The sequence below is a fragment of the Grammomys surdaster genome, unplaced genomic scaffold, assembly GCF_004785775.1.
Source record: "Grammomys surdaster isolate TR1022 unplaced genomic scaffold, NIH_TR_1.0 263, whole genome shotgun sequence".
NCBI classification, from domain to species: domain Eukaryota; kingdom Metazoa; phylum Chordata; class Mammalia; order Rodentia; family Muridae; genus Grammomys; species Grammomys surdaster.
This window is the reverse complement of record NW_021604704.1, coordinates 3,155,968-3,168,545: the sequence shown is the minus strand read 5'-3', so window position 1 is coordinate 3,168,545 and position 12,578 is coordinate 3,155,968. Positions and strand designations below refer to the sequence as shown.

Genomic DNA, 12,578 nt, shown 5'->3' with positions numbered 1-12,578 from the left:
TTTAGCAAAGATTTCAATTCTCTCAGTTAAAATTTAAACACAGCAAAGCACACACATCTTAAGCTCATCATTCAATGGGCTTTGGTGCTTCCACATTTACCTGGCAGTTATTTCAGGGAAGATCTGCATACATTTCTTATCTCCATGGAGAGCTATGCCTATCCCACGAGCACCTCATTAATGCACCACTACACCACTGCACGTGCACTCTCCCTTTGCAACATTATACCTTTTTTTTTTTTTGAGACAAGGTCTAATTATGTAGCTCAGGCTGGTCTTGAAGTTAGGATTATCGTGTCTCAGCCCCCTTGGGTGCTGTGATTATAGGTGGGAACCCTGTCCACAGCCAAGGAATATAATGTTGAAAAATTTTGTTTTTCCAGGTGTGGTGGTATATGCCTTTAATGCCAGCATCAGGAGACAGAAAAGGGCAGATCTCTGAGTTCAAGGACAGCTTGGTTTACATAGTGAATCCCCGACTAGCCAGGGCTACACAGTGAGACCTGGTCTCAATATTTTTTCTTACTTAAGTATACATTATTAATTTAAACTTACCAATTTAAGTGCACAGTGTTATCACTCAAAAATATTCCCCCTTGTCTAACTGCAGTCTGTCTTTTCTCATCATGGTCTCCTAGCCCCTTTTATTTTCAATGTATGAAGCAAATTCAGGCTTTCAATCATGTTATAAGCAATAGTGAACCCCATGGTGGAAACTGTATTTTGACCTCTGGCAGGTGTACTATATCCAATTCTAGTTATGATAAATGTCTCCTATTCTTTATGTGTAGATTGTGGCACTGGTACCTCAAAAATGTATTTAGCTTAAGTTTCTCAAGGAATTCTACATATACATTTCATCAGAATACAGAGGCTACAATTCTCGTGACATTATTGTTTATTAAAATAGTCTGTTTCCGATAGTGACATTCTTTTTTAGTTTTTTTTTCCTTAAATAAACTAGACAAGATCTTTGGCTGTCCTGGAATTCACTATGTAGACCAGGTTGGCCTTGAAGTCATATAGACTTCACCTGCCTCTGCCTCCTGAGTACTGGGATTTAATCCCACCTTTAAGGTGTGTGCCACTAGACACAAGTAGTAACATTTTTGAGCACCATTTTTTTCAAAGTACTTTGCCAATATTCTCTTAGCCTTAAATGCTCCTTTGCGTTAAGTTTTGCACAGACTGGTAGGTATAACCGACAGGATGCTCCTTCCCGAATATGGTGATAGATGTGGCTGACTAAAAAGGATAGAAGAGAGGAAAAAGGAAAGAGGAGAAGAAGGAAGGGGAAGAATGGATTGATTGCTTTGATGGACTTCCATTTTTTATAGTCACCAGCATGGATATGTCTGTAGCCTCTGAACCCCTAAGATCCTGTCTCCTGCTGTTCTTACCATTTGTGATCAACTACTTCAAGCATGGGGTCTGAGCGTAGAAAATTTTACTTCTGAGGCAAGGTTAAAAAAACTGTTCCCTGTCCCGGGAACAATGAGGAACAACTCCTGCCTTCTCCTTAGTCATTTATTTGGGGCAGCAAGCATCAGGGTTGTGAACAGCCTTATAGACAAGCCCATAGCTAGTGAGGATTAGAAATTTTCTACTAACCACTGGGTGAGTTTCAAAGTTTTCTCCTACAATCATGCCTTCAAGGGGATGGCAGCTCTGGAGGGTCATCACAAGAGATCTTGAGGCAGAGGCACTTAGCAAAGCCACACCCCTACTTGTGACCCACAGGCACTGCCATTCTCAGCCACAAACCACTAGTATATGGTGAGATTTTTGTATTTCTGTAACTTTAGCTATCCATATCAAATGCAACAAAAGTGACAACTAAGGTCATTGTTAAGCACCTAGATTTTCTAATTTATCTTTATCTCTTATTAATTTCCTTTAGTAAGTATTACTTTGAGGTAAATTTTAATTGCATTTTAAATACTGATATTGTTGTTTATAGGGACAGTTTCAGTTTTGTGTGTGTGTGTTGAGTGTGTGCACAGTTTGTAAAGCTTAATTTTTTTCACATATTCAAATTATATCTCTTTGCAGCTAAAGAATATTTATTATTACTCTTATTTGTTATTTATTTTCTGCAACAAGGTCTCACTATGTAGCCAAGAGTGATTTCCAACTGTTACCTTCCTGCCTCAGTCTCTTGAGTCAGGGACTATACCAGTATACTTTTATGCCTTCTGGCCACTGTATCTGATGGTAGAGGTTGTTAAAAGACACAATTTCAGAGTTAATTTCACAGCCCAACAATGATAAACAGAATGACTTTTGTATCAACAATAAAAACCACTCATGTGTAACCAAATTGTCAAAAGAAAATTCACTTACCCTAAAAGTTTTCTTGAGAGCCAACTTCAAAATAAAATGGTACCTTTTCCCCAGAATGAATATATTTGTGTTTGAATTTCAAATGTGAAATAATATCAAGTATGGTTGAAATTTTAACACTGCCTCCTCCCTACCCCTTGAAAGAAGTAAGAAATTCAGCTATATAACAATGCCTCGGGAAATCAATATATATAAGTTCTTATTTTATGGTCAGACAGTGTTAAAATTCACTTTTAAACATCTAAACACAAACAGCCACGGAAAAAGTCAAGCCGATTATGAACCATGCAAAGCCAAACACTTTTGCATAAAGATAAACCTTAGAGGAAAACAAAGGGATACCTACTTTCTGCTGCTAGAAGTCCTAGGAGGAAGGCAGCATATGGACAAAGGACAAACATTATGATTTTAGAGCAAGCAGGTCATCAAGCCATAGTTGGGCCCTCTAGATAATCCACAAGCACAGCCCCCATGCTGACCCCCAAATTTCAGACATCACTGGGTTCTCATTCTAAATTCTTTGTTTTTAAAAATGAGAACATTTTCACTTTGAATTAAGTAACAAAGCAACAAGATACTGTTTACCAAAAGATTAACTTTAGTGAATCTAGTAAAAGCATAATGAATAAATTTCAATAATCAAAATGGAAGAGTAGTTTTCAGAAAAATGACTTTGCATTAAAATGACACAGCTAAACATGTCCAGCTTTTCTCTGGATGACAGACTGTGGAGCTGATTAATTTTTAGACTGTGATTTTAAGTAGTCACATTTCTCAAATGCATACTCTTATTTGTTATTTAATTTTAATTTAAGGAAATAAAATGCTGCATTTTGTGGCCAAGCAGCTTTAGTTATTGTCCCCAAACTTCAGACTGTTGTAGAAGGAATTTTGAAAAAAAATCTGGGGGACAAAATTGGGATGGCCAATGATTACTTTTGTTAGGCTTATTTTTTTTAAATGGACCACTATCATTTCCTCAGAATGGAAATGGTATTTTGTAAGGTGGAACACAAAGACAGTCATGTAAAGAATGGGCAGCTGGTGAAATACATTGTTCTCTTGTGTCTTAGCAGCCACCCAACCTCCTTTGATGATGGACTATAGTCTTTAAGGTGAACCGTTTCCTCTCTAAGTTGCTTTTGGTCATAGTCTTTATCATAGCATTAGAAAGGAAACTAGGGTCAGTAGCTAGGTGGCTTCTCATATGAAATTTCATGCCATGCTTTCAAGGAACATTTCAGGGTTAAAACTCCATGGTCCAGGTAGATAGTCAGCACCCTACAAGTGAAGGCTCTGCACTCATTTTTGTCTTTTTCTCTCTCATCTCAGGCTTGGATGCACTTGCAGGTAATCACAAAAAGTGCTTCTGGTTTTGCAGTGTAAAACAAACCCATATAAATCCAAACATCAGGACAGGAGAAAGGGTTACTTTGGGAATTTGAAATAAACAAGCATAAGGATAAAAGGAAGATTTTTTAGGTTTAAAAAGTAATGAAAATACCAAAAATGAGTTGGAAATAATGAAAAACAAATGTAGATATTTTCATTTACAAAAGTGCAAAGCTTTGAGTCCAGATAAAATACATAAACAGCTTTCTGCAGCCGATGCACTACTGTTGGCTGCGGAGAGGCCATGGGCTGGCAGATGGCTCTAGGTCAATACTGTTGATTAGGACAGAATGCCTTCCTCAAATGGCTTAGCATTAAAAATTAACTTTAGAAATGCATGAAAATCTCTGATAGCTATGTGAAATGTGTAGGAAAACATTATACTTCTTTTTTTTTAAATCCCCTTTGCTTTTGACTACATAAAAATTTCCCCTTTATTTAGGGTAGTGGTTTACATTTAGATTTTAATTTTACTTTTTGCTTGTAGCACCCAGATAATATCACTGAAAAAGTCCTTTACAGACATTTACCATGGCCATTTGAAATATGCACTGCTTAGAAGATCATGAAGTTCCCAGAATTAAAGAAAAGAAAAAGAATGTAACAAGGGGAGACCACAGGAAAGGGAAGCCAAGAAGAAATGTTCAATTGTGAACAACTAATGTGAAACTTTGCAGGTAGCCTGTAAGATGGTGGAAGGTTTTGTTGTTGTTGCTGTTTGTTTGCTTGTTTAAAAACATAGTCCTACACTAAAAGAACTACTCCAATCAAATCATTTAAAAATATACTAAAGAAGGGGACCAGGTGATAAAATATATAAGTAAGCATGTTTACAAATATAGGTAATTTCTTTTTGTAAAGAAAAATTTCAATTCTTCCAGGAAAAGAACACTTAAGGTCTTATTAAGTTGTTAGTGGGCAGTGGAAAATATTAATTAAAAGCAAATTCTCAAGATTAAGGACCAGACTGTTTTCTAGGCCCATTTCAAAAATGAAAGTGATGGTATACACATTGAACATAAATCCCAAAGAGATAATTTATTCTAAATATAGTAATGCTGTGCCTCTATCATGTCATCACAGAGATAAAAGAAAAATCATGCCTGGATCCATGCTCCATAAATAGGGCCAAGTGCAATCTATGGTGAAAGCCAGAAGAGAGATGTTCAACTTCTAAAAATGGTCCAGGGGATGGGAACAAAACATGGTAGGAAGAAAAGAAGGGCAGAGATGAAGTGATCCAGAGGGCATGGACAATCATAACCATGCTAGAGCACAAGAGGAAGCCCAGGAACTTCTCTAAGATTCTGAATGTGTCTGGAAATCACCTTTGCTCAAAAGAGGAAGATTCATATCCCGATTGGTAAAAGTCAAAAGGAGGAAGCACACACCTGCTAGACTAGGAAATTCGGTCTGGTCATTTTGCATACAGTGTAGGCACATACTGACTGGCAAGAGCTTTTGAATCTGTATGTACATGTGTATGCATGAAAAGAGGGCAGAAGCTAAGCACTGACAGACATTTCCAGAACCGCCAGGGAAAAACACTCTTATATTGTTGACTGTAGGACGTAAGACTCATGCTGTAGGAAGAGTCCTGAGTCAGATTCTAATGCTCATACACAAATATTAAAGAAGCCAGTTTAAAGAAGAATAGAAAAAGATCAAATCAGAGGGGCAAATTCCACCACATAAAGAATTTGTCTTGAACAGAAGTAAAGCTGAGGCCAGATTACAGATGACTCAGGAGTTAAGTAACTAAACAAAAGAGAGCCCATGTCTGACACTGCCTAGATGGCCAGGATCGGGAAGCTGGATGGCTCAGAGACCTAGGGTAGGACCAAACAGCACGTTAGAAGGGTTTGCAGTGAGAGAAGAGGATCATCAAGATCCAGAAAGTCTAACCACAACACTGGAGTGAAGGAAATGCAGTAGAGTTTGGACTGTACAAAGGGGAAGAAGTATTGAGGTAAAGAAGAAACTGGCATAATGCTGGTTTGGGAGCATTCAGAGAGAGGACAGTTTTGGTATTCAAATAAAGAGGAACCAGACATATGTAGGTATGATTTTGTGGGAGACAAACTTCCTTAGAATCTCTCAGAGGACTTGACTAAATTCCCACAAAGATTATTCAGAATGGAAGAGCAAAGGGAGATGGCAAGTGATCCCCACAGGTGAATGAGTAAATGACCCAATTACCTGAGGAGGTAGGGTCTTCAGAGAAATCTGGCAACTCTTCAGGAGGGTCCCCGTAGAAGGAATTGAATTTGTGACTTGACACAGCGGCTAGTACTGCACCCTAACAGGAAAAGATGAAAAAGTACACAATTAAAACAAACACACAAAAAATAAGGCATTACTTAAATGGTTACTCAGCTTAAGGATTAGTCAGAAAGTGAAATTTGTAAGACATGTTGACTAGAAGAGACAGAGTCTCTTGGCACTAATTCCATATGCAGAATGAAGTGTATGAACTAATTACACTTTGGACTAGCACGTGTATCACATGGTACAAGACTCTGTAATCATAAAATGATGCTGTAGAAGGATATTTAATGGAACAGAAAGACTCTTGTAATCATATTTTAAAAAGGTTTCAAAATACTGCATACTCTGATCGTTTTTTTTAAAAATAGTAACTATAAAATAGCTATATATATATATATATATCAGAATGTCAGAATGTCAACAATAGTACCACGAGGATTATGAGTTTCTCATTTTTCAGTCTTTCCCTTTTTTTCTGTTTGTAACAATGACTATGTTACTCTTGCACATTAATTCTCTATCAGGCTACACATCTGATTCAACTACATGTAAATTTTTTTTGAGACTAGGTATCACGCAGCACAAGTTGATCTTGAATTTGCTATGTAGGTGAGGCTGCCCCAAACTCTTGATCCTATTGTCTTTACCGCCTCCGCAAGGGCTAGTATTATAGACACGCAACACCATACCTGGTTACATGGGGTCCTAGAAGTCATACAGAGGACCCACTGAACCATAGTAGAGAGGCACTGCCATCCAGATTGCTGGCATCTTTAAGACTACTGTGTGGGACAGCAAGGTGAGTTACTGTTTTAGCAATACGAAGAAGCGTAAGCTGCTATGCTTGCTTTCTAGCTCTGTCATTGTTTAACTCCACAGCATTGCTTGAGGAGATCATTCAAACTTTCTAGGTTTTCCTGTTTTTGCATGGTGTATGTGTATGCGTGTGTATTTGCGCATGTTTATGTGAATGTGCATGCACATGTGTGCATGTGAGGGCCAGAGCTATACCCTAGGTGTCATTCCTCACTTGTTTCCTGAGACAGAGTCTTACTGGGATCAGAGGCTTGCTGAATGAGAGTAGGCTGGGCTGCTCAGCGGGCCCCAGGGATCGCCTTGTCTTTGCCCCAGTACAGGGACTGTGTATTGTCTCTTGTCTCAGAGGCCTCAGTTATGTAGGTACTAGGGAGGGAACTCTGTTCTCATGCTTGTGCAGGAAGCACTTTTCTGATTGAGCTATTGATCTCCTCAGCTCCTCTCTAGGTCTTATTATCTGTAAACTGAGAGTATGAAAGGGGATGTACCTTACTTTACATTGCCTAAACTCTTAATGTACACAAAAATGCTTTGAAAACTGTTGAGCATTCTGGAAGTATAAATCATTACTGGGTCTACTAAAACAGGCAGAAAATGATGAGTGTGAATCTTTTGCTACTTTACATAGAATTGTTCACTTAGGTAGTTTAAATATCAAATCACTGAAGGGGTCAAAGTCTATCATAGTTTCTATGTAAATTTTAAACGTTGAACTCAGGAAATTAAACCTGCCATGGATGTAGGCACTTATAAGTACATACATGTTAGCAGCAATGCATTTCCACAAGGTCTACTTTTTTCAGAATCACGTTAAGTTTCTTTCTCTAAATATTACTTGAAAAATGGACTACAGGAAGTGAAGAACCAATACGATGTTTCATGCCTGAGGTTAAGGCAGGAAGATTGGGAGTTTTAGGCTAGCCTGGACTACATAGCAAGACCATGTCTCAAAATAGCAGCAGCAACTACTATCACCACCACTACCATCATCACCCCCAAAAAAGACAAAAAAGGGAGAAACACAAAATAAAATATAAGTGGTTTTGATATTGCCATTTGATACAACTGCCTACATTTCCCATAGTGTTGGATTAAAACATGTTTTTCTGCAGAACTTTATCAACCACATAGGAAAATGTAGTGAATGTTGAGTTTTCTTTCTATAGAAGAATCTTATTTCACTTTGCAGACATGCTCTCTAAAAGCTGGGTGGAATAGAATTCTTATGTATCAAATCATACTTCCCACACACCCAAACCAGAATTTTAGAGATGTTTTGTTTTGTTTCCAAGTGAAGTTTCAACTGAGTTTCTTAGTGTATTAAGTGTTTTATTTTAAGGCTTTTCCCAACTACTGCTGTAGTTGAAGATTTATAAACAAGTACTCATACTGGTACTTAAAAGAGCGAGAGCGAGAGTGAGAGAGCGAGCGAGAGCGAATAGCTTTGAAACAGTAAGTTCCTAGCAGCTTGGTTTATTTAGTTTCTCAGTTCAGTGACCATATATGGTTCTACTACTCAAGGCAAGACAATTATATGAAACAGGAAAACAGTTTCAAAACAGCTCAGATTTATTACAGTTTGAGTGAGAGTCAATTTTGGTGATGAGCCATTCATTTCATAGAAGGGAAAACTGAGGTCCAGACAGGATTATTACTCTGTTATGATTTAAGATGCAATCACCCATGGTCAGAACTGATTATTCTTTGATTATTCATTGATTATTCTTTCTAATTTAGGAGTTTTTATTCCTCTAGGAGTTAACATTTTTTAACTCTGTAAAAGGCCAGAATATACATATTTTAGGCTTTGAAGACTACATATTTTCTTTTGCTACTACTCAACTCTGTTATTGAGGCACAAAAGCAACAGAAAAAATGTAAATGAATATATGACACTGAATTTTAATAAAACTTTATATCCCTTAAAAAAGTAGTGAGCTTGGGGGCTGGTGAGATGGCTCAGTGGTTAAGAGCACTGACTGATGTTCCAGAGGTCCTGAGTTCAAATCCCAGCAACCACATGGTGGCTCACAACCATCTGTAGTGAGATCTGATGCCCTCTTCTGGTGTGTCTGAAGACAGCTGCAGTGTACTCATATACATAAAATAAATAAATAATTCTTAAAAAAAAAAAAAAAAAGTAGTGAGCTGGACTAGACCCTCAGGCCATTGTTTGCCAACTCCCATAGTACACTGCATCTAGTGAAGAGCCTATTGGGTACAGCAATATAAACAATAGCTTATATAAGCAGTTTTGCATTTTTTCTGGTTTATCCAACTTTGACAAATCTCTTCAAATTTACTAGGTATACTTTAGCATGTTTTAAGGATGAAACATAATTTTAAGTTAAGACTATTCAAAATCTGTTAAGAAAAAACTATGATAAAATTACAACATTTTGCTTTTCAAGTACTAAACAGCACTCCTAAACTGCGTTTTCTTATAGTAAAGTATATATTTGCAATTTGTAAAAACAATAAAGTTGTAAAGACTTGTCAGAAATCTCCTTTGCTTGTGTTCATTTTCTTTATAAATTGAATTACTTATTTGACAATTTCTCGATGTATTTAATACATTTTGGTCACACCCAACCCCTTTGTTTATAACTCCTTTAGCAGCTGATGCACAGGTTAGAAGACAGTCGGAATCACCAAAAATATCACCACTGGCTGAGTCTAGGAGAGGTTTCTAGGGAGGATTAACTGAGGAGGGAAGAGCTGCCCTAATTTGGGCAGCACCATTCCTCAGGCTCGAGACCAAAACTGAATAAAGAGAAGGACTGAACACCAGCATCCATCTCTTTGGCTTCCTGACTGTGGGCACAACATGACTACTTTCCTCAGACGCTTGCTGTTGTGTTACACTCTAACAATGAGTCAAACTAAATCCTTCCTTCCTTAAGTTGGTTTTGTCAGGTATTTTGTTGCGACAAGGAGAAAGTAACTAACATATCACTTAAGGAGTCTGCACCTCAGAGCACAGATCTTCCTTGCAGCCTAGATAACAGTTTTCCCAGATAAATTACCCTTTACTTAGTTAGATTCCTAATTTCTCCCAGCAATATTAGTTTACACATCTTTTATTTATTTTTGTTGGATTTATTTCTGAACATTTCATTGTTATGTTGCAGTAAATAAACTTACTTCTTAATTTCCTCTAAAGACTATTCATTGCTCATATATGTGTATATATATATATATATATATATATATATATATGGGAATCAAAAATGTAATTTTATCATAGTTTTTCTTAACAGATTTTGAATAATCCAATTCATAACCTATACTTGTTATGAACTTGTTATTTCTAATGAATTTCTTAGGATTTTCTATAACATAGAACCATGCCATCTGCAAAGACAGTGTTATTGTCTTTTGAAATGGAAGCTTTTTCTTTTCTTATCTGAATGTATTACAATGCAGCAATTTCTATTTCTAACAGCTCCAGGTGATGCTGATCTGTTGATCAAGAGCCTCACATGAGGAGTGTGGACTGGTTTCCCCTTTCCTCAGTTCTAGTCACTTACAATCAATCTTTGTGTGAAAATATTACAGGGAAAAATTCCAGAAGCCAATAATTTAAATGTTTTAAGTGACCTTTATAATAACATGTTGCTATAATTATTGCATTTTATTATGAATTATTGTTAATCTTACTTTGCCTATTTGATTTATTTATTTATTATATTTTATTTGAAGCATATTTATATGTAAATCCAGCATAATATATGCAATTTAAAACAAAGCAATATTTCAGGCACCTGTTGAGGGTCTTGTATGTTACATGACTATACTACTTGTGGAAAGTAGTTACAAGGGAGTGAGTGTAATCATACAAGTATAAAGACTTCTTGTAGATAATATAAAGGAAAATGATAATAAATAGTGAGAAAAGTCTAAGCATAATAACTTTAGAAGAAATATGAGCGATTATTTCAGGGTTTTATACATTTTTTTTTAATGTTCCTCAGGGCTGGCAAGATTGTTTAGTGGGTAAAGGTGTCTGCCTCCTACAAGCTGTCCTTCAACCTCCACACACCTGACATGCAGATCTGCTTCAGGCACACAAAATAAATAAAATAGTAATAAAAGATTAAAAGTTTCTAAAAGTTCTAAAATATTAAAGTGAATGACTAGTAGGACTTTTAAAATGGTATATAATATTTATTTGGGAATTACAATCTTTATAGATTACTGAATCCAAGGTAATACCATTAAAATCTTAATAATATATTAACAAAAATCACAAAGTTAACAGCAAAATAGATCTTTGGAGTATTTCCCACAGCCTGGTATTCTTCTAACTGCTGTTACAGTAGCTCGTCGAATCCTGCTAATCCTAGGAATTAGCTGCACTTTGCACTATGCATACTTTCCAGAGAAGGACAACTGAGGCAGAGAGACTTTAGGTAATTTGTTCAAGGCTTCCAGTGAGGGAGAGTCAGAACTAGGATTCACCCATTCGCCACAGTTTGAGCTGCTCTTTCCTGCATTGCTCTACACCTCTTATTTCTTCTATTAATCAAAATTCAATAATTGGCTTTCAGCAAATTTTCAGTGAATTTTAGAATCATGTCTAAGGTAGTCTTAAAATTTTGGCTGCTGCACCATTTGAGGAACTTCAAATCAGTAAAGTTTAGTGGGCACCTAGCTGTTTATTTGTGGAAATAAGCTGTAGGGTGGTGGGTGCGGGAAACCAGAGAAGTTACCATCTTTCTTCTAGAATCTCATAGACGTATAAGAAGGAGCATAAGCTCCCTGAGGAAGGCAGGTGTGGCATGTGCTAACCTGGTGGCTGACAACTCTTGGGAACGCAGCCTTAGCTGAAAACAAGCCCAGAATGATTAGGCTGATGTTTCTAATTCTACGCTGCTTGGCGGGTCTTGAGACTTTAAATAGCCCTGTAAAGGATGTGGTAAATCCACATGACCCCTGTTTGTTGTGATAGTTTGGCCCTGTCCAAATGAATCTTAGTCACCAGTCTGGCTATTTTTGGTCCATGTCTGCTTCTGTGGCACCAGGGGAATAGCATGTCTCCTGGGATGGGCGAGCTCAAGCCTGAGGGAAACACCTCTGTTTGGGCAATGAAGGTTCGACCTTGCATAGAGTAATGTTATGTGAAGCCAAAGCAGAGGCGAGGATTAAAGAGACTTAGAGAAGAGTTAAGAAAGAAGCACAGACACAGTTTCTTTGGACAGAAAACTAACTGCAAGACAGCTGCCCAAATTTTACTCTGAATGATTAGCTTGTCTTTCCTTTGAAGCGTATATCAACGTAAAAATGTCAAGCCTTAATAAACTTCCTTGGGCACCATCTCAATGATGGCATATCATTAATAACTAGTTTTTGCCACACATTTTATAAAAGCATAGAGAAGAGCCAGTTTGAACTCCTGACAACAAAAGAATTAGGAGACAACTTAAATAAGAATGCTCATCATTAACAGTGATATGTGAAAAGTTCTCTTGCTGTCCAGCAGCATTCCACGTCCAGTAGAATCTTCTACAAGGGTAGGAATGTTCAGTGTTTGTCCTGTTCAATATGGTAGCTTCTAGCCCACTGAGCACTTGAAACATGATGGTGAATTGGCACTTGGATTTTTAAGTAACTTAGATTCACACACCTACATGTGGCTAATGGATACCATTGTGGGCATTTCAGCCTTCTATGGTGCTATTATACCTCCTGAGATTTTCCCCCAAACATTTACATATAATTTCCAGCTGTATAAAACCATTCATAATCTCCAAGACATG

General features: G+C 37.2%; 1 protein-coding gene across 5 annotated transcripts in view; it reads right to left on the bottom strand.

The window, feature by feature from the left end:
* Positions 1 to 12,578, bottom strand: part of Cask (calcium/calmodulin dependent serine protein kinase) — a 337,083-nt gene that overhangs the window by 84,687 nt on the left and 239,818 nt on the right. For all 5 annotated transcript variants that reach the window (XM_028776008.1, XM_028776009.1, XM_028776011.1 and 2 more), the window contains one exon: positions 5,935 to 6,034. In XM_028776008.1, coding sequence (XP_028631841.1) covers positions 5,935 to 6,034 — 100 coding nt within the window. The remainder of the gene's footprint in view (positions 1 to 5,934; positions 6,035 to 12,578) is intronic.